Source organism: Ascaphus truei, chromosome 19, assembly GCF_040206685.1.
Source record: "Ascaphus truei isolate aAscTru1 chromosome 19, aAscTru1.hap1, whole genome shotgun sequence".
NCBI lineage: Eukaryota > Metazoa > Chordata > Amphibia > Anura > Ascaphidae > Ascaphus > Ascaphus truei.
In genome coordinates this window covers 6,959,411-6,981,090 of record NC_134501.1, presented here as the reverse complement: position 1 = coordinate 6,981,090, position 21,680 = coordinate 6,959,411, and the positions used below count along the sequence as shown (strand labels likewise).

The window sequence follows — 21,680 nt, the reverse complement described above, 5'->3', positions numbered from 1 at the left end:
TACTGGCACACTCGCACACGTATACTGGCACACTCGCACACTTATACTGGCACACTCGCAAACACTTATACTGGCACACTCGCACACGTATATTGGCACACTCGCACACTTATACTGGCACAATTATACTGAGACTCACGGACACTTATACTGGCACATTCACACACTTATACTCGCACACATACTGGGGCACTCGGACACTTATATTGGAACACTGGCACACTTATACTGGGACACGCACACACTTATACTGGAACACTCGCACACATACTGGAACACGAGTACACTTGTACAGGAACACGCGCACACTTATACCGGAACACTCGCGCACTTATACTGGAACACGCGGACACTTATACTGGAACACGCGCACACTTATACTGGAACACGCGGACACTTATATTGGAACACTCGCACACTTGTACTGGAACGCTCGCACACTTGTACTGGAACGCTCGCACACTTGTACTGGAACGCTCGCACACTTGTACTGGAACGCTCGCACACTTGTACTTGAACGCTGGCACACTTGTACTGGAACGCTACACTTGTACTGGAACGCTGGCACACTTATACTGGAACACTCGCACACTTATACTGGAACACTCATTTATTTCGTTGGCAAATAACATGGCTTTTAACCCCGTTGCTGCCTGAGGGGGCAATCGTAATTTAATTTTTTTCCTGCTATCATTTATCTATTTCCCGGCTGCAATTTTAATACAAAACGGAATCAGAAAGCGGATAAAAAAAAAAGATTTATCAAGGAGTTGGGAGGGTGAGAGGGGGGGGGGAGAATGGGGGTCAGAGGGGGGAAGGGGGAGAATGGGAGTTGGAGGGGGGAAGGGGGAGAATAGGAGTTGGAGGGGGGAAGGGGGAGAATGGGGGTTGGAGTGGGGAAGGGGGAGAATGGGGGTTGACATGTCTGTAAATTTAAAATACACATTATTAAAACGACTCGCCAAAAGCTTGGCAACATTTTTGTTTTGCAGTAGTAGTCTCTCCCGAAATGGCCCGCAGTACCACTGCTCTCTAAACAGCGCAGCGAGAGACGGCCAGCTCTTTGTTCTGAAAACGAGGAACGTTTTCTGCACCATCAGCAGCCCCGTCTCTTTATCGCGCTGGAAACACGCGGCCCGTCGCGGCGATAAGCCGGAAACTGACGAGCGCCATCACTCTCAGTTTGAGGGTCTTAGAAATATGGGAAGGAATAATTAGATTTCATATCGTTACTGACGCAGCCATCACCGGATCAGGCAGATTAATTTCTCTTTCTCTGCGCTCATGAATATTCATCACAGGCGCAGGAAGGCAGGATCCGTCCTGCACCGACTGTTGTGTTATTCAGCGCGAATCGGGAGGGCGCAGCACAGGACTCTGGCCTCGAGGGAGGGGGCATAACTTTGGGGGGGTTACATATTTTAAGTGTATTCATGTTGTGATTTTACTATGTTATTTGGCTGAAGAAACGGCTGGGTGACTCAGGAGTGTGGAGCAGGGAGCCTGGTTAAAATCCTGGTGTCATGTGACCGTGGGCATGTCACTTTATCTCCCTGTGCCTCAGGCACCGACATCATAGATTGTAAGCTTTGTGGGGCAGGCGCCTCTGCGTGCAAAAACTCTATGCTGCGTTCACAGTCAGCGCTATACAAGAAAAATCATTATTATTGTTTGGAAGGTTTCCTCAGCTTTCTTTCCACCAGAGTGCCGTATCTCAGGGGGGCTCGACTCCAGTCCTCAAGCCCCACCCCAACAGGTCAGGTTTTCATGATATATTCCCGCTTCAGCACAGGTGGCTCAATCAGGTTCTTCTTCAGCACAGGTGCCTCAATCAGAGGCTCTCATTGAGCCACCTGTGCTGAAGCTGGGATATCCTGAAAACCGGACCTGTTGGGAGGGGGGGGGGTGTCTTGAGGACTGGAGTTGGGTCCCCTCTCCCTGCCTTATTGGGAGGGCACTCAGAGCCATCCCAAAGCTTCCAGAAACTGATGGAATATAACAATCGCTTTCAGTTCCAGAGCGCCCTATGATTTCTATAACCATAGTACGGGATGGGGTACGGGATGGGGTACGGGATGGGGCTCCCCTGCGGAGCCCAGTGGGGTACCCTGGCATACACATCTTTCATCTATTTGGTGCCAGGGGAGTCTCTGCATTACATTGCCACAGGGGCGCCTAACACAATTACCTGTGGGGTCTGTGCACAGCTATGGCTTGTTCCACTATGACAGGAGTGAGCAACTCCAGTCCTCAGATTTTCAGAATATCCCTGCTTCAGCACAGGTGACTCAATCACTGATTGAGCCACCTGTGCTGAAGCAGGGATATCATGAAAACCTGACCTGTTGGTGGCCCTTGAGGACTGGAGTTGACCAGACCTGCTTTATGACATATCTTAATATATAAATTTGAAATTTGTGGGGTTGTTGGTAGATGTGGTGAATCTGATTGGTCCGTGGGTCTGTCACTCAGCCTCAGGCCAATCAGATTGGTCCGTATCCCTGCCCCGCCCGCACGCCTCTCATTGGCCTGCGTGGTTCTATGACGTCACCCAACTGCCACTCTCTTCTCCTTCTCACACGCAGCTCACCTTCCCCCTCGGCCTCACCCAACTTCCACACACATGCACCCAGCGGCCCGGACCGCCGCCCCCCCCCCCCCATCACCCCCTCACCCATCACCCCCCCAGCTCACCTCACCGCCGGCTCCCCCCATCACCCCCCCTTACCCGCAGCTCACCTCCCCCCCGTCCCCCCTCCATCACTCCCCCTCATCGTCAGCTCATTGCGCGTGCGCACAATGCTCCCGTTACCTAGGGAGGGAGATGGGCGCGGGGGGGTGGGGTGGTGGTGCGCAATCACGGTGCCGCCGCCGGACTACATCCCCCAGCTTCCCCTGCGAGCGGGTGACGCGCCGGTCCTGTGACCCGTCCCGCCTGGCTGCTCCTCCCCTTCCCTCTGGTCCCCTTCCCCATGCTCCCTTGCTTGCCCGCGTGGGGAGGGAGATGGGTGTAGGGGGGTGGGGGGGGTGTGTGTGACCCTGTGTGTGTGTTTCAGAGCTGTGCAGGGGGGGGACCAGAGCTGCGCAGGGGGGGGCGCGAGAACGGATTTGCGCGGGGGGGGGGGGTGGGAGACTGGAGCTGTGTAGTGGGGGGGGGGAGCGGAGAAAGAGACAGGGGGAGTGGAGAGAGGAGGGAGCGCAAAATTGTAATCCCAGGCAACGCCGGGTCTCTCAGCTAGTGCCATATATATATATATATATATATATATATATATAAAATACAGTAGGTGGAACTCGATGGACATATGTCTTTTTTTCAACCTTATCTACTATGGGACATAGTTTAATACACGAAGGAAAGCAGAAAATGGACTTGGAGAGAGAGCATATAGGTGCAGTACCTGGACAGGCCCAAACGACCAGATATTTCACCCCAAATATTAACCTTCATTTATTGGAGGCCAGAAAATGGTTCATGGTCCGAGGCATTGAGGAGGTTTCTCTCCTACATGTTGCCCAATGTCTCCGTGTCCCGTACCCTCTGATGGTCTCTCTGCCGGGCTCCTGTCATTGTCTGTGAACATGTGAGAAGCCGGGGAAACACTTTGCAGCAGGGGGGTCCTGGAAAAGATTGGGGAATATTATGGGTCTGCAAATACTTAGGTTGGTACAGAGGAGCCCCAGTTGCTGGAAGTCCCACCGTCCCGTGAGCTCACAGATTTTCAGTGGACAGTTCGGTTCTGCTGGTCCCGCTCACAGTTAGGAGATCACTGTCGGTGTCTTAGGCTGAGATTATACCAAGAGCTGCAGGGCGGCGGCGCTATTCTGTGACGTCACCCAGCGCTGCCGCCCTGCAGCATCTTGGTTATACCGTGGAGGGAGAGCAGAGGAGGCATGGTGGAGGAATGGCCGTGAGCGGTTTGCCCTCATTGGCTGAACCGCTCGCGTGACGCGGCCGTCGCAAGAAAGAAAACAAATGACAAGGTCTCTTCCCCAGCCGTCCGCTTTGCAGTACGGCGCCAGCGGTGTGAGCAGTTTAATTGGATTTCTGAAACTTGTTTTGGTGCTGCGCCGCTACACACAACGCCGCGCGCCTTTGTGGGTATAATCACGGCCTTATGAGGCTCACATAAGGTGCAGCACCGTGACATTTCACAGAATAACATCTGATCCTTTAAAATTAGGGTTGTACCGGGTCCTATATTTTTCTAAAAACGGGTACCCGGGCAAAATGAATCGTTTTACCCGGACGCGTAACCGGTTACCCGGAAGGCACTTACGTGCAGGGTGAGGAAAGGCAACTGCGTAGGGTGAGATGGGCCGCGGCGACATCTGGGAGCAGCAGCGGACGTCCTGGTGGCGGTGGCACCTGCCGAAGCCCTTGTTGAGCAGACGGGAGCAGCAGGTACAGAGCAAACAGCTGTGCCGGGGAACCATGTGACCGGAGCCGGAGTGTTCCTATTGCCGGCTCCTCCCCGGCTCTCCAATAGGAACGCCCCGGCTCCCACAGGCACCAGCTGTTTGCTCTGTACCTGCTGCTCCCGCCTGCTCAACAAGGACTTCGGCTGGTGCCACCGCCACCAGGACGTCCGCTGCTGCTCCCAGATGTCGCCGCGGTCCTCCTCCCCTTGCGTCGCCGGCTGCAGGTACGTGCTGAACTATTTTCAGCTGCCCTGAAATTATCCGGTGCCGGTTCCTACCCGCCGCCGGTCCCAGCCCCCTGGGTACCGGGTAATTTCCGGGTACTTGGTACATCACTGTTTAGAATAGATGAAAGTGTCACAAACGCTACTTTCCGGGGCTGGAATTTGCGTTGGGTTGGAGAAGGGAGCCACCCTGTGGCAGGTTACAGAAGTGCCCCCATATACAGACGCTCACCTCTCAGACCCTTCCTGGAGCTGTTCAACTAGTTCTCCAATGGGGCCTGATTGCAAAAGAATGCGAATCCGAGGCCCCCCGGAGCATCGCAATGTAACATAAGATGTGTTCATGCTGTGCACGTTACAGTGTGCTGTTACTGTGTAATACATGCTCATTAGAACTGTGTTGAAGACACAAAACACGTCGCATTATACAGGCATACCCCGCATTAACGTACGCAATGGGACCGGAGCATGTATGTAAAGCGAAAATGTACTTAAAGTGAAGCACTACCTTTTCCCACTTATCGATGCATGTACTGTACTGCAATTGGTATATACGTGCATAACTGATGTATATAACACATGTGTAACAGGCTCTATAGTCTCCCTGCTTGCGCACAGCTTCGGTACAGGTAGGGAGCCGGTATTGCTGTTCAGGACGTGATGACAGGCGCATGCGCGAGCTACCGTTTGCCTATTGGGCGATATGTACTTACTCGCGAGTGTACTTAAAGCGGGGTATGCCTGTACAACACATCCAACTAAAAGTACACAATGGTTGTGATTGTAGGTGGTCTAAAGCAACTCCAGTCCTCATGCACCTCCCCCCAACAGGTGAGGTTTTCAGGATATCCCTGCTTCAGCACAGGTGGCTCAATATTCGACTGAGCCTCTGATTGAGCCACCTGTGCTGAAGTGAGGATATCCTGAAAACCTGACCTGTTGGGGGTGGCTTGAGGCCTGGAGTTGAGCCCCCCTGGTCTAAAGCTCTATATAAACTCGTCAGTCTCTCCTCTGTTCGCAGGGCCCGGCTGCCCCCCTGGACGTGGAAGATGAATGCTGGCTGAAGCACCTCGTTCTCGTCTCGAGCGAAGCAGAAGCCAACGCTGTTATATACAGAAAAGGTGAGCGGTTTGCAGGGGCGTAGCTACACATGTCCGGACCCCGGTCTGTCCGTGTTGTTATATACAGAGAAGGTGAGCTGTGAGCCTCGCACTGTCTGTCCGTGTTATATACAGAGAAGGTGAGCGGTGTGCAGGGGCGTAGCTACACATGTCCGGACCACGGGCTGTCCGTGTTGTTATATACAGAGAAGGTGAGCTGTGAGCCTCGCACTGTCTGTCCGTGTTATATACAGAGAAGGTGAGCGGTGTGCAGGGGCGTAGCTACACATGTCCGGACCCCGGTCTGTCCGTGTTGTTATATACAGAGAAGGTGAGCTGTGAGCCTCGCACTGTCTGTCCGTGTTATATACAGAGAAGGTGAGCGGTGTGCAGGGGCGTAGCTACACATGTCCGGACCACGGGCTGTCCGTGTTGTTATATACAGAGAAGGTGAGCTGTGAGCCTCGCACTGTCTGTCCGTGTTATATACAGAGAAGGTGAGCGGTGTGCAGGGGCGTAGCTACACATGTCAGGACCCCGGGCTGTGAGCTTTGCACTGTCTGTCCGTGTTGTTATATACAGAGAAGGTGAGCTGTGAGCTTCGCACTGTCTGTCCGTGTTATATACAGAGAAGGTGAGCTGTGAGCTTCGCACTATCTGTCCGTGTTGTTATATACAGAGAAGGTGAGCTGTGAGCCTCGCACTGTCTGTCCGTGTTGTTATATACAGAGAAGGTGAGCTGTGAGCCTCGCACTGTCTGTCCGTGTTATATACAGAGAAGGTGAGCTGTGAGCCTCGCACTGTCTGTCCTTGTTGTTATACACAGAGAAGGTGAGCTGTGAGCCTCGCACTGGGTCTGTCCTTGTTGTTATATACAGAGAAGGTGAGATGTGAGCCTCGCACTGGGTCTGTCCTTGTTGTTATATACAGAGAAGGTGAGCTGTGAGCCTCGCATTGGGTCTCTCCTTGTTGTTATATAAAGAGAAGGTGAGCTGTGAGCCTCGCACTGGGTCTGTCCTTGTTGTTATATACAGATAAGGTGAGCTGTGAGCCTCGCCTTGGCTCCTTCCTTGTTGTTATATACAGAGAAGGTGAGCTGTGGGCCTCGCACTGGGTCTGTCCTTGTTGTTATATACAGAGAAGGTGAGCTGTGAGCCTCGCACTGGGTCTGTCCTTGTTGTTATATACAGAGAAGGTGAGCTGTGAGCCTCGCACTGGGTCTGTCCTTGTTGTTATATACAGAGAAGGTGAGCTGTGAGCCTTGCACTGGGTCTGTCCTTGTTGTTATATACAGAGAAGGTGAGATGTGAGCCTCGCACTGGGTCTGTCCTTGTTGTTATATACAGAGAAGGTGAGCTGTGAGCCTCGCATTGGGTCTCTCCTTGTTGTTATATAAAGAGAAGGTGAGCTGTGAGCCTCGCACTGGGTCTGTCCTTGTTGTTATATACAGATAAGGTGAGCTGTGAGCCTCGCCTTGGCTCCTTCCTTATTGTTATATACAGAGAAGGTGAGCTGTGAGCCTCGCACTGGGTCTGTCCTTGTTGTGTTGTATTGTATGTCTATTTATATAGCGCCATTAATGTACATAGCGCTTCACAGTAGTAATACACGTGGTAATCAAATAAATAACAGATAATATAAATAACAGATCATGGGAATAAGTGCTTTAGACATAAACATAACATTAAGGAAGAGGAGTCCCTGCCCCGAGGAGCTTACAGTCTAATTGGTAGGTAGGGAGAACGTACAGAGACAGTAGGAGGGAGTTCTGGTAAGTGCGTCTGCAGGGGGCCAAGCTTTATGTATCGTGTTCAGAATATTCACAGTGCTATTCATATGCTTCTTTAAGCAAGTGTGTCTTAAGGTGGGTCTTAAAGGTGGATAGAGAGGGTGCTAGTCGGGTACTGAGGGGAAAGGCATTCCAGAGGTGTGGGGCAGTCAGTGAGAAAGGTTTAAGGCGGGAGATTTGTTGTTATATACAGATAAGGTGAGCTGTGAGCCTCGCATTGGGTCTGTTATAAGTGATGGTCACTTAGTTCAATTATTTGGCCAAAGCATTATAATCCCCCCCCCCCCCCTTTTGCAAGTCCTAACACTCTACAAACATTCTCTTCACCTCTCTAATGGAGGGAGAAATGTCTCAATAGACAGGTTGCTCACAGGTGCATCACAATACCTGCTGTATAAAAGGTAGGATGGGTGAGCTTAAAAGCAGGGAGGAGGGGTGTCCCCCCCCCCCCCCAAACAAAGGTTACCAATGAACATTTACAAGCACACACAGTCCCTGCAAGCGCAGAACCCAAACACACCACACCATATATATTTGTGTCAAAAAAAAGTGCTACTGGTACTGTGATTGTCACACGGTTACATGGTGTGGTGGGTTTGGGTTCTGAGCTTGCAGGGACTGTGATTGTCACACGGTTACATGGTGTGGTGGGTTTGGGTTCTGAGCTTGCTGGGACTGTGATTGTCACACGGTTACATGGTGTGGTGGGTTTGGGTTCTGAGCTTGCAGGGCCTGTGATTGTCACACGGTTACATGGTGTGGTGGGTTTGGGTTCTGAGCTTGCTGGGACTGTGATTGTCACATGTCTACATGGTGTGGTGGGTTTGGGTTCTGAGCTTGCTGGGACTGTGATTGTCACACGGTTACATGGTGTGGTGGGTTTGGGTTCTGAGCTTGCTGGGACTGTGATTGTCACACGGTTACATGGTGTGGTGGGTTTGGGTTCGGAGCTTGCTGGAACTGTGATTTGTCACACGGTTACATGGTGTGGTGGGTTTGGGTTCTGAGCTTGCTGGGACTGTGATTGTCACACGCCTACATGGTGTGGTGGGTTTGGGTTCTGAGCTTGCAGGGACTGTGATTGTCACACGGTTACATGGTGTGGTGGGTTTGGGTTCTGAGCTTTGTGGGACTGTGATTGTCACACGCCTACATGGTGTGGTGGGTTTGGGTTCTGAGCTTGCTGGGACTGTGATTTTCACACGGTTACATGGTGTGGTGGGTTTTGGTTCTGAGCTTGCTGGGACTGTGATTGTCACACGGTTACATGGTGTGGTGGGTTTGGGTTCTGAGCTTGCTGTGACTGTGATTGTCACACGGTTACATGGTGTGGTGGGTTTGGGTTCTGAGCTTGCTGGGACCGTGATTGTCACACGGTTACATGGTGTGGTGGGCTTGGGTTCTGAGCTTGCTGGGACTGTGATTGTCACACGGTTACATGATGTGGTGGGTTTGGGTTCTGAGCTTGTTGGGAGTGTGATTGTCACACGGTTACATGGTGTGGTGGGTTTGGGTTCTGAGCTTGATGGGACTGTGATTGTCACACGGTTACATGGTGTGGTGGGTTTGGGTTCTGAGCTTGCAGGGACTGTGATTGTCACATGGTTACATGGTGTGGTGGGTTTGGGTTCTGAGCTTGTTGTGACTGTGATTGTCACACGTCTACATGGTGTGGTGGGTTTGGGTTCTGAGCTTGCTGGGACTGTGATTGTCACACGCCTACATGGTGTGGTGGGTTTAGGTTCTGAGCTTGCAGGGACTGTGATTGTCACATGTCTACATGGTGTGGTGGGTTTGGGTTCTGAGCTTGTTGGGACTGTGATTGTCACACGGTTACATGGTGTGATGGGTTTTGGTTCTGAGCTTGCAGGGACTGTGATTGTCACACGGTTACATGATGCGGTGGGTTTGGGTTCTGAGCTTGCTGGGACTGTGATTGTCACATGTCTACATGGTGTGGTGGGTTTGGGTTCTGAGCTTGCTGGGACTGTGATTGTCACACAACTACATGGTGTGGTGGGGTTGGGTTCTGAGCTTGCAGGGACTGTGATTGTCACATGTCTACATGGTGTGGTGGGTTTGGGTTCTGAGCTTGCTGGGACTGTGATTTGTCACACGGTTACATGGTGTGGTGGGTTTAGGTTCTGAGCTTGTTGGGACTGTGATTGTCACACGGTTACATGGTGTGGTGGGTTTGGGTTCTGAGCTTGCTGGGACTGTGATTGTCACACGTCTACATGGTGTGGTGGAGTTGGGTTCTGAGCTTGCAGGGACTGTGATTGTCACATGTCTACATGGTGTGGTGGGCTTGGATTCTGAGCTTGCTGGGACTGTGATTGTCACACGTCTACATGGTGTGGTGGGTTTGGGTTCTGAGCTTGCTGGGACTGTGATTTGTCACACGGTTACATGGTGTGATGGGTTTGGGTTCTGAGCTTGTTGGGACTGTGATTGTCACACGGTTACATGGTGTGGTGGGTTTGGGTTCTGAGCTTGCAGGGACTGTGATTGTCACACGGTTACATGGTGTGGTGGGTTTGGGTTCTGAGCTTGCAGGGACTGTGATTGTCACACGGTTACATGGTGTAGTGGGTTTGGGTTCTGAGCTTGCTGGGACCGTGATTGTCACATGGTTACATGGTGTGGTGGGCTTGGGTTCTGAGCTTGCTGGGACTGTGATTGTCACACGGTTACATGGTGTGGTGGGTTTGGGTTCTGAGCTTGCTGGGACTGTGATTGTCACACGGTTACATGGTGTGGTGGGTTTGGATCCTGAGCTTGCAGGGACTGTGATTGTCACACGGTTACATGGTGTGGTGGCTTTGGGTTCTGAGCTTGCAGGGACTGTGATTGTCACACGGTTACATGGTGTGGTGGCTTTGGGTTCTGAGCTTGCTGGGACTGTGATTGTCACACGGTTACATGGTGTGGTGGCTTTGGGTTCTGAGCTTGCAGGGACTGTGATTGTCACACGGTTACATGGTGTGGTGGGTTTGGGTTCTGAGGTTGCAGGGACTGTGATTGTCACACGGTTACATGGTGTGGTGGGTTTGGGTTCTGAGGTTGCAGGGACTGTGATTGTCACACGGTTACATGGTGTGGTGGGTTTGGGTTCTGAGCTTGCTGGGACTGATTGTCACACGTCTACATGGTGTGGTGGGTTTGGGTTCTGAGCTTGCTGGGACTGTGATTTTCACACTTCTACATGGTGTGGTGGGCTTGGGTTCTGAGCTTGCAGGGACTGTGATTGTCACACGGTTACATGGTGTGGTGGGTTTGGGTTCTGAGCTTGCTGGGACTGTGATTGTCACACGCCTACAAGGTTTGGTGGGTTTGGGTTCTGAGCTTGCAAGGACTGTGATTGTCACACGTCTACATGGTGTGGTGGGTTTGGGTTCTGAGCTTGCAGGGACTGTGATTGTCACACGCCTACAAGGTTTGGTGGGTTTGGGTTCTGAGCTTGCAGGGACTGTGATTGTCACACGTCTACATGGTGTGGTGGGTTTGGGTTCGGAGCTTGCAGGGCTGTGATTGTCACACGGTTACATGGTGTGGTGGGCTTGGGTTCGGAGCTTGCAGGGCTTTGATTGTCACACGGTTACATGGTGTGGTGGGTTTGGGTTCTGAGCTTGCTGGGATTGTGTCCTCGTGTATATAATAAGACAAGAAGCCTCAGCGCTGCATCCAATATCACTAATTATATAGTGCAATACTATGGGTTTTCTTCTCATAAGTGTGAGCTTGCAGGGGTTGTGTGTGGTTGTAATGGCAATTGGTAAGCATTGATTGGAGGTTTGGGAGCACCCCTCCCTTGTGATGTGCCTGTGTGTGACCTGTCTATTGAGACATTTCTGCCTCCAACATAGAAGTGAAGGGAACGTTTACAGGTAGAATCAGGGCCTGTAGAAAGGGGGGATATATCTTGATGTGGTTACAAGCTTATAAGGCCTTGACCAAAGAATTTAACTCTCTGACCCTTATTTGTGAGAAGAAGAACACTTAGTATGTAACTATATCTTTTCTCATATTGGATGTAGCACTGAGGCTTTGTGTCTTTTTGTTGTATACGTACGGTCACAATTAGAGACGGGCGAAAGTGCCCAAATCTGTTTCCCCAGATTTCCTCACGTTTTTTCCCACCAAAATCCGTTTTGTGGTGTAAAATCCGCGGACGGATGTCATCGGTTTTAATCTGTGCGGATTCATCAAAATCCCCCATTGGATACAATCCGAGGACGGGTTTGTAGAATCCACTCCGCGAATTCAGCAACTCGCTGGCGGTTTCTTAAGGATCCACCAACGGGCGGCGGAATCCGCGGAGTTTATTGGTAAGAATAAAAAATCCGCAAAACGGGAATCGCCCGTTTTGAATTTGATCCGCTGAAATTTGTGGACCAAAAGAACCGGCCGATCTGCTGCAGATCCAAATCCGCGCAAGAAAATGTGCCCATTTTTAGACCCCATCCCAGTTGCACACCTTTTGACATGTATATAGTGGTGTAGGTTGGGTTCTGAGCTTGCAGGGGTAGTGTGCACTCTGTGATGTTTACTTATTTATTTATTTATAATATATGTTACCAGGAAGTAATACATTGAGAGTTACCTCTTGTTTTCAAGTATGTCCTGGGCACAGAGTTAAGACAAATAATACATGGTTACAAATACAGTTACATAAGTGAGCAGGGTATACATTATATAAAGACATTGGATGCACAGTTGAAGATAATATATATTATGGGCGTATGAAACAGTTGCAGACCAGATTAAAATGTGAGACAGCCTTAGATTTGAAAGAACTTAAACTGGTGGTGGATGTGAGAGTCTCCGGTAGGTTGTTCCAGTTTTGGGGTGCACGGTAAGAGAAGGGGGAACGGCCGCCTGCCGCCAAGCATCTGAAGGGAGTGATTGAGCCTTTCCATGCATTACATTCCTTTTCCATAACTTGTTATACAACTTCTGCTTCAGGAGACCAGATCTGGTGCAGAACATCGCAGGCTGTAGACCAAGGGGAGCTCATCCATGCCTTCCTAATGGCAGAGCCCCAGGCTATCCCCAACTACGGAGTGAAGGAAGAGCCAGTGGAGACGACGCATGGTGTCCCTGCTCTTGCCGAGTTCCAGCTGCTCCCCCAGCAGGCCGGCATGGCTGCCATACTCGCCACCGCTGTTGTGAACAGTAAGTCGCACCAGAGGGGCAACTACACACCGAGATGTTGGGGTTACTTTTAGAAGGCAGTCGCTACAATAATATAATTTGTACATGTTGGGCGACCAAAGCGAGTCCTTCTTTCCCCCCCCCCCCCGTTGTAATGCCCAGTATACAACCATGTTGGGAATTTAACCAGTAGCCCCGTCTCTTCCCATGTCCTAATCCGTAAAGAGACCACACCAAACATTTTGGATGATTGTCTGCAGTTTTATTGGGCCAGTAATAAAACCCGTGTGGGCCCATGCCCCAGTATTATGCCTACAGCAGAGTACGAAGCACGGAGGACATGTAACATCTTGTCCACCACCATTAAACGTTAATTTTAATAGAAAAGTATATGTATATTAGGGAGAAATTCAGACCTAGTTTCCTAGACCGTTTAAACCCCATTTGATGACCGGCTACAAAACTTGTGTGCTTATCCCAGTCATTTTAGGATATCTTCAGGATATTATCTTCCTTGCATTGATTTTGCAGGGTGACCTTTCCAAACAATCCCTACATTATTTACTTCTCATAGTGCTGAGCCTCCAGCTACAGAACATGACCTGTTGCTAAAGCATTCTTCTTATAAATGCTTCCGTGAGGAACCTTCCTGATACCCTTGACATATTTGGAGTTTCCTTCCTTCTTCTTCCTTTCTCTCTAGGTGTGGACATGGAGATCCCTTGGTCTTTCCTGACGAGTCTTATTCCTCTTTATTGCAGAGGATGTCTTCCCCTGCAAAGACTGTGGCATCTGGTACCGGAGCGAGAGGAACCTGCAGGCTCATCTCATGTATTACTGTGCCAGCCGGCAAAGCTCAACCTCCCCTTCCATGGAAGAGAAGCCCAAGGAGTCGTACCCCAATGAGCGAATCTGCCCATTCCCCCAGTGCAAAAAGAGCTGTCCCAGTGCCAGCTCCCTGGAGATTCACATGCGGAGTCACAGCGGTGAGTAGATTGCAGCATATGTTCACTTTACACCATCACTGCCAGGAAAAGGTTGGTCCTGTCCACAGGAGCTGACAAGGTACATGTGCAGCAGAATAGAAGCATAGAATAAAAGTGCAATCCCCCACCCGGCCCAAACAGTTTCTATTTGAATTATAGGTTTTAATAAAGGTGACTACCTGGGGGAGTATGGTGGTCTCCTTAATCACAAACTAAGCTCACCTTGCCTCTATTTTCAACGGCCTGGTGCATACCACGAAGCCAGTGCCAAATGCAGTTGCAAGCTCCTCTGCCACTCCAGATAAAATATCCTTGATCAAAATCTAAAAAACACAAAGAATCCGACCAAAGGAGAATGCCACTTTTAGGAGTTTAAAAAAAATAAATCTGCTACTCTCCATGCTTCCAGAATAGTCCGATCCATTCCCTCCGTGTCCCATCACGGGACATTCTCTTCCTATCGTAATCCTAACTCGGCACATTCTCTATTAGTATATGTGGCTAGTATTTCTTTTGTGATAAGAGGGTGCTGCTGAGATCTTCTGGGACAGACTAAATAACAAAGCCTCTTATCTTCTCCAGGCGAGAGACCTTTTGTGTGCCTGATCTGTCTGTCTGCCTTCACTACCAAAGCCAACTGCGAGCGGCATCTTAAAGTGCACACGGACACACTAAATGGTAAATAACGTTCCCCGTTATCCCGCCCCTATTATATATTTATATGTAGCTGCACTATGCTAGCCGTTGCAGCACACTTATCTTATGGTGGGCTCTCCTTCTTGCTATGCATTGCTAGTCTTGCGGTTGGCCAAGGTCCACAACATCTCAGCCACCCGGGACCACAGGTCCTTTCCAAACCCCTTGGAATGTTGAGGTCGAGGAGGGTGCAGTCGTAGCTTGTCCGTGCGTTCATGTGCACCGCTGCAGCATAGTAATCAGACGCACAAATACAAACGGGTACAAAGATGCGTTATAATCCTAAATTCAGTAATGCATCCCCTGCCTTTATCATAAAGATGTCATTCTTGGTATGGAGATATATCCCAGTTGTTGGTACTGTACTTGCTAAGCAGTTATATGTGTGAATATAATGAATGCTCCCTACTCTTATGTGATAAGAAAGTGTCTTATGCAGAGGACCCCTAATGTTGGGTATAGGGGGGAAGTTAATCACAAAGGAGCCCTTTTATCATGATATATGAGAATATTGCAATTTGCTGTTATCCATGTATTGGATGCAAATGTATTATCCTTGGGAAATGTTTTGACAGTTGAGCATTGAGCAGCTTCATTGCAAAGTATGATGGTTGTATGTATGAGAATGCTGGCTATAAATGAATAAATAAGACTGCATAGAAATACCTATAATTTCCTTTGCGGCAGGTGTTTGTCACGGCTGTGGGTTCATCTCTACCACCAGAGACATTCTGTACAGCCACCTGGTGACCAATCATATGATTTGCCAGCCAGGATCAAAGGTCGACGTGTACCCTGTTGGGAAAGCACTACCTGCGGTCAAGCCAGCAAACTCAGGTACATCTCTTCCCACCGGCTAACAGAAAGATACAGCAGCTGTTGTATGTAGAAGGGTAGATAAGAGAATAGTGTTGGGATGTCCTCGTGGTTTGATGTCTTGTACTGTAGCTGTGCTGAGCGTTCCTCAGTTCAGCAGTAAGGCGACTTTGCCATCTTTATTAAGCTTCCCCTTTTCTCTCGCCTCTTCCTTTAGCTGTGAGCCAGATGACTTCCTCCAGCCTACTGAAATGTGGCTTGTGTGGGTTCCTGGCGGACGACCTCCCCAGCCTCCAGCAACATGCACTTCTACATGCGACGGCTCCAGAGCAACTGGCTCCTCACTCTGCAACTACCCCGTCTGACAGTCTGAAGGAGCAGGTGCCGGATGCCTTGAAAAATGGAGATGCCAAGTCACCCACCTCACCCTCTCCCTCCTCCAGTAGTGAGGAACTCCCACTGACACTTAAAATCAAAGAGGAACCGGAAGCAGAACGCAGCATCAGCGAGTCGGAAAGTACTCGCTGTGAGACGGGTGATGGAGCTGCATTGGTGCCATCACCAGCGGTGAAAGTGAAGACTGAAATCTCCAGTCCTACACCCGGCTCCAGCCCTGTCCCTAACGAGCCTGGAGTGGCGCCAGGTGGGGGGACGGTGCTTATTCCACACTACGTCTTTGGGCATGAGGCTACAGCCATAGTCCCACAGGCTTCCGAGATCCTTGCCAAGATGTCTGAGCTGGTACACAGCCGACTGAAACAGGGGCAGGCTGTTTCCCCAGCTGGGTTTTCGGGGGTTCCTGCTCCCAAAGGTGCTACATGCTTTGAGTGTGATATCACCTACAATAATATCAATAACTATTATGTGCACAAGAGGCTATACTGCTCCGGGCGACACGTGTCTGATGAGAGCCCCAATAGTGCCCGCAAGTTGAAGATGGTGTCAGTGCGATCAGCGGTGACATCTGGAGGTTCCACACTGCCTGCCGTTGATGGTCAGGTCACACTCCAGCCCAAAGTGGAGGCCGGAGGAGAGGGCAGTGCCCCAACAGTAGAGATCAAGTTGGAGGACGGTGCAGGCTTGGAAGGGGAAGGAATTGGGAGTGGACATATGAGTGAGGGCAGCCAGAGCCCCAGCTCATTGGATGAGCCAGATGAGGACCCAACACGCACTCGGTGTGAGGCCTGCAATATCCGCTTTAGCCGCCACGAGACTTATATGGTGCACAAACGTTACTACTGCGCATCTCGGCACGATCCTCCCCTGCGCCGAGCTGGGATCAGCAAGCCTGGGCCGCCATATCCTCCCCAGCCGATGCCACGAACACGAAAGCGCCGCAAGCTCTACGAAATCCATGGAGTAACTCCAGCAGAGATAACACCTCCTCCATCACACACGCTGGGAAGAGTAGAGGCTCTGCCACTCATGCCAGGCTTGATACCGGCACCTGCTGTGCCCTCCCCCAGTTCCAGTCCAGATGCTGCCGATGGCCCCATCGACCTGAGTAAGAAACCCCGTCTACTGGTTGAAGCACCATTGCCATCTCAAGCTGCTGCGGTGGTGCCTCTAACAGACTACCACGAATGTACCGCCTGCCGGATTAGCTTCAACAGTTTGGAAAGCTACCTTGCACATAAGAAGTATTACTGCCCTGCTGCTCCCCTGCAGCAGAAGGCCCTACAGCAGCTTCAGAAGATAAAGTCCCCATTAGCTACTGCTGGGAAGCTCGGGGAAGAGAGCATCAGGGTGAAAATAGAAAGAAGGTCACCTCTAAGCCCGGGATCCATGAGTGAGCCCATCCAGCCTCTTGCTCTACTTTACTCAGGTGGCCCAGACTCCAAACAGCTTCATCCATACACTGCTGCTACTGAAGCTTCCCCCTCTGCTACTGCCACTTGCCCCTATTGTCCTCTCAATGTGGTAATCAGAGGGGACCTGCTTGAGCATTTCAGGAGTGTCCACGGCCTCTTGTTAGCAAAGCCGTCCACAGGGCACCGCCTACAAAGCACTTTTATGGAGGTGTTGTTGCCAGCTCGTGTACCACCAAGCAGTGCATCCGAAGGCAGCCTACCGAGTCCACCAGTATCCTCGGCTTCACCCCTGCAGCTGCCAGGACTCAGAAGGGACAATTCCCATTGCAAAGATACCTCCACCTCCTCCACCCCGTTAGCCAATGGGGGCCCAGTGCTGACCAGCACACCCAGACCCTTGTTGCCTAACTCCCCAGCCCTACCTTTGAATTCTCTGCCACAGGCTGAAGCTCGGAGGGAAGACGGGCTTCAAGTCCCCGCCCAAGCCCTGCTCCCTGGGGATAAAGCCATGCAGCCCCCTAAGACAGGGTTGACATCTCCTCTCCCCAACGGGAACCACAGGTACTGCCGCCTCTGCAACATCAAGTTCAGTAGCCTGTCAACATTCATCGCTCACAAGAAATATTACTGTTCATCACATGCTGCTGAGCATGTGAAATAACCCAAGATGGCACATTCGCAAACGTGGCTGCAGGGCACGTGAGAGCTGATCATAGAGTGACCACATGGTCCCAGGACATAACGGACAAGCGAGATTCCAGGTATCTTTCTCCTTAAGAGGCTTCACTTGGAAGGTGTGAGAATTCGTCTGGTCTACAGAGGGTCCACTGCCTCGTTATATGGCTAATCCTTAAATCCTCGGTCCAGTCTAGTAGAACATCTGGGACGCATACCCGTTTCCAACAAGAGGTAACTGGACAATATTGCTGGTTACTGATACCATCGTTTCTTTCTATGGAAGTCAAGGATGCCCCCCTCAGTGTCTCAGCATCTGGGACCACAGCAAGACTGCAACTGCTCCTCCCCCCTCCCTTCTCAACACGCGGCTGAAGTTCGGGGTGCTCTAAGATTTGCGTTGCTCGTTGCAAAAGAGAAAGAAGAGGGGGGAAAAAAAGAGAACGAGAAACTCTTAACTTGTTATTTTGTAATTGCCTCCCAAATGTTAAGCACAAAAACTGTTACAAAGGATGAGAGAAATGAAGGCGTATGTGTCTTTGTTACAGGGCTGGGGAGGGAATAACTTTTTTCTAGTAAGTTATTTTTTGAGATGTATTTAAAAAATGTTATAAAAAAAATGAAGGTGTTTTTATAGCATAAGTTCTTCACAGACATGGACAACCATCTATGGGTGTCTCCAGCAATGAAGCAGTTGAAGTTTTAGTGGGGTGTGTCCCCTGGCATTTCCAGGTAGTGCTACCAGTCCCTTCCTCTTTGGGGGGGGGGATTTTCTTTGACTTTTTCCTGGATCCTTTCCCAATGTATCAAAATCCAAGCTGGATCATCAGCCCTCCTCCTGTCACTTTAATGGATACTTCTCAGGGCTGAAAACTGGACTCCATGTTTGGGATCACAAACACCTCCCGTGGGATCTTAAAGGGGTGAGAGTAACTGGCCAGGCTATGCAAGGACAGGGCAGGAACAGGGCACCATGGAACTGATGCATTTAACTTGTCTGGAGTGTAAAGTGAGGAAGGGGAGATGGGAGGTGTGAATCGCACTGACACAGTTGCCCACTGCTGGTTCAAGCACCGTTACCTGCTGTTACCCAATCACTGCCACTCTGCCACTGAAGGGATTAAATTGGGGACGGCCAACCCTTTTCTCAGGCCGGCCTATAAATGGGAAGAAAAATTCGTTACTATCTTTCCCATCGCTGCCGGGGACGACGACGGTAGTCTGAGTGGAGCGGGCAGGGCTGCCGATAGCTTTCCGGGGGGCACAGGACTAGTGTTTCTACTTAGGGCACCCCTTGTCAGTGGCCCTGTCAACCACCCCTCTCACTTCTGTGCTCTCCCCCCCATGTGTTTCTCTCCTCTCCCTCATTCCCTCTCTCTCCTTACCTCTGTTGCTCACTTCCTCATCCTCTCAGAAACCCCCCCTTGTCAATTCCCCCCTCACTCACAATTCCTCTTCCCTTTTACAATCCTCCCCCTCACAATTCCTCCTCCTCCCACTCACACTTTTACCCCTCCTACTCACACTTTTACCCCTCCTACTCAAACTTTTACCCCTCCTACTCACAATTTTACCTCGTCCCACTCACAATTTTACCTCGTCCCACTCACAATTTTACCTCGTCCCACTCACAATTTTACCTCGTCCCACTCACAATTATATCCTGCCCCACTCACAATTTTACCCCCCCCCCCATCTATCACAAGTTTACCTCCCCTCTCACATTTTTACCCCCTCACAATTTTGCCTTGGGGGTGCAGTGACACCGAATTCTCCGGGGATCAGCCTCTTCTCACTCTGGCCCGTGTCCCTGCCCGCGCCGGAAGGTCGGACCCAACTTCTGCAGCTGCCATTAGGCCCCAGCTCCCCTCCGATCCTGCTGCAAAAGGGAGATCCGTCCTCACCAAGGTTGGGCTCGATTTCCGGGGCGAGAAGAGATTGATCCTTGGACGATCACGCAGGCTACTACTCATGCTGTTTCCTGTTGTGTATCAACTTAAATTTGTTACATTGTTGAAACACGGATTTCCTTGCTTTTCATTTACCTCCGTGAAGACAAATGGCTTAGAGGCCTTCATTGGCATGCAGCAGGTATTAGGGTTTTCAGGAAAGCCTCCTCTGTCACTAAGTTAACAGTTACCAAGTACAACAGGTGGCTTTTGCTACTTGCATTTTTACCCTAATTTATTAGGATACAAGAAACCTCACTTTTATGTGAAAATAAGGATGCCCAAACATGGGTTGGTGGAAATGGAGGCGGGAGCGACATAGTTGAGTCATTGGATAGAGAATACAAAAGACCAAGTGGTTACGGTTGACTTTAAAATGTAAACTGAGATGTCCCGTGAATTGTGGATGAGTTGAATATTGCAGAAGAAGTTTTGCAAGTGCAGTGGGGAGAGTGATTCAATATATTCTGTCCAGCCAATAAGAGTGCTCCATTTTTTAAAGTTCCATGCAAACAGCCAATACGAGTGCTCCATTTCTGAAAGTTCCATGCATACAGCCAATAAGAGTGCTCCATTTCTGAACGTTCCATGCAAGGTTCCTTTGCTGCGTGGACAACTTTGTTGAGATAAGAGATTTGATGTATGGGGAAACATGAGCAGCACAGGCAAGCAAAGGTTTTTTTTCCGAAGCATTGTGACAGCTGCTGATTCAGGGCAGCAGAGTGTATATCCTCCTTCTGACCCCGGGACAGACCGTTTCTTTCTTTTTGTTTTTAGGTTGTATTTTTACATGGCATTATATACGACCGAGACTGGAAAACAAAAGGTTGTGTTAAAATAGCCCATAAAATATATTTATATATTAATATAGATACCAAGAGCACTGATTCACGAATAGAACACACACACATTTCTGGCGACTAACCGTGTGTATAATTGTGTACATAAATAAAAACCTGTGTATATTAACTGTCCACCGCATCGTGTCATGTATCTGTGCAAGTGTGTGTGTGTGTGTGTGTCATGTTTCTGTGCCATGTTGGTGCTTTTCTAACCGCGCCCATTATCTCCCTTGAGCTAAAATCTCAGGAGGAAGCCCGGAGAGAGACTCGGAAAAGTAAAGCATTGCAATAGAATCCCAGGACAGGAGGGGGGTGGGGGGGTGGGGGGAGAACAGAGGGCACCCACCGCTGAGGACCTTACCCACTAGTAAATGAGCTTTTCAACGACCCCAAGGATGAGCGATTCCTGCCTTCCACAATTAGACTACTTTATTGTGTGGGTGTGTATTGAATGTTGATGTACTCAAGTCCAAGAAGGTAAGTACAGTAGTAGCTTGTCTGTGGGTCTTTAAATGTGAATGCTGTGTCATTGCCACTATGCCTCCTACACTCTATGTTTGTTTAGTTGAATAATTGGTGACACACCTGTGAGCACGTGACTTGTATGTGACAAGGGTTAATACATGGCTATCTAGCGGACCCACTTTTCACCTTCCGCAAAGGTCCCTCAAATGGCTAATATATTCTGTCCCAATATACCATCTGTCACAAGGGCACACTTGTGAGCACGTGACATGTATGTGACATGGTTAATACATACAGCTAACTAGCTGACTCGCCTTCACCCTCTACCCTCACTCTGTCATAATATTTATCTTTAATCTACCGCCACCACCAAAAAAATATCAAATATGTAATTTGTCAAGTCTTATGGTCCCTGTTTCTTAAGAAAATGTAACTCTGTGCTCACCACAAACAAGGCGGGACCTTGGTACTGAGGTGGGAATGGGTATAAACGCCACCCACAGCCACGGGGCATGCCTGGAGAGTGGATGGTCAGGTAGCCGGGTTGGGATGGAGAGATTAGATTACTTGCCGAGGTTAGAGGTAGGAGCCGGTAGAATGGTCAGTGTCCGATAGCCGTGGTCAGGGGTTGGAGCCGGTAGGAACGTAGAAGTCCATAAGCCGTTGTCAGGATTGGAGAGATGCGGAAGGTCAGAGGTAAGCCGGGGTCGGTAAGCCAGAAGTGCGGAGTCCAAGAGCAAAGCCGGTTCGG

General features: G+C 50.1%; 1 protein-coding gene across 7 annotated transcripts in view; it reads left to right on the top strand.

Moving 5' to 3' along the window:
• ZFPM1 (zinc finger protein, FOG family member 1) overlaps window positions 1-20,596 on the top strand; it is a 145,917-nt gene extending 125,321 nt beyond the window's left edge. For 6 of the 7 annotated variants that reach the window (XM_075576413.1, XM_075576414.1, XM_075576411.1 and 3 more), the window contains 6 exons: window positions 5,668-5,767; window positions 12,501-12,710; window positions 13,451-13,675; window positions 14,258-14,353; window positions 15,059-15,208; window positions 15,405-20,596. In XM_075576413.1, the coding sequence (XP_075432528.1) occupies window positions 5,668-5,767; window positions 12,501-12,710; window positions 13,451-13,675; window positions 14,258-14,353; window positions 15,059-15,208; window positions 15,405-17,659 (3,036 nt within the window). In that variant the 3' untranslated portion in view covers window positions 17,660-20,596. The remainder of the gene's footprint in view (window positions 1-5,667; window positions 5,768-12,500; window positions 12,711-13,450; window positions 13,676-14,257; window positions 14,354-15,058; window positions 15,209-15,404) is intronic. The other variant, XM_075576416.1, reaches the window with a different exon arrangement.
• The last annotated feature ends 1,084 nt before the right edge of the window (window positions 20,597-21,680 follow it).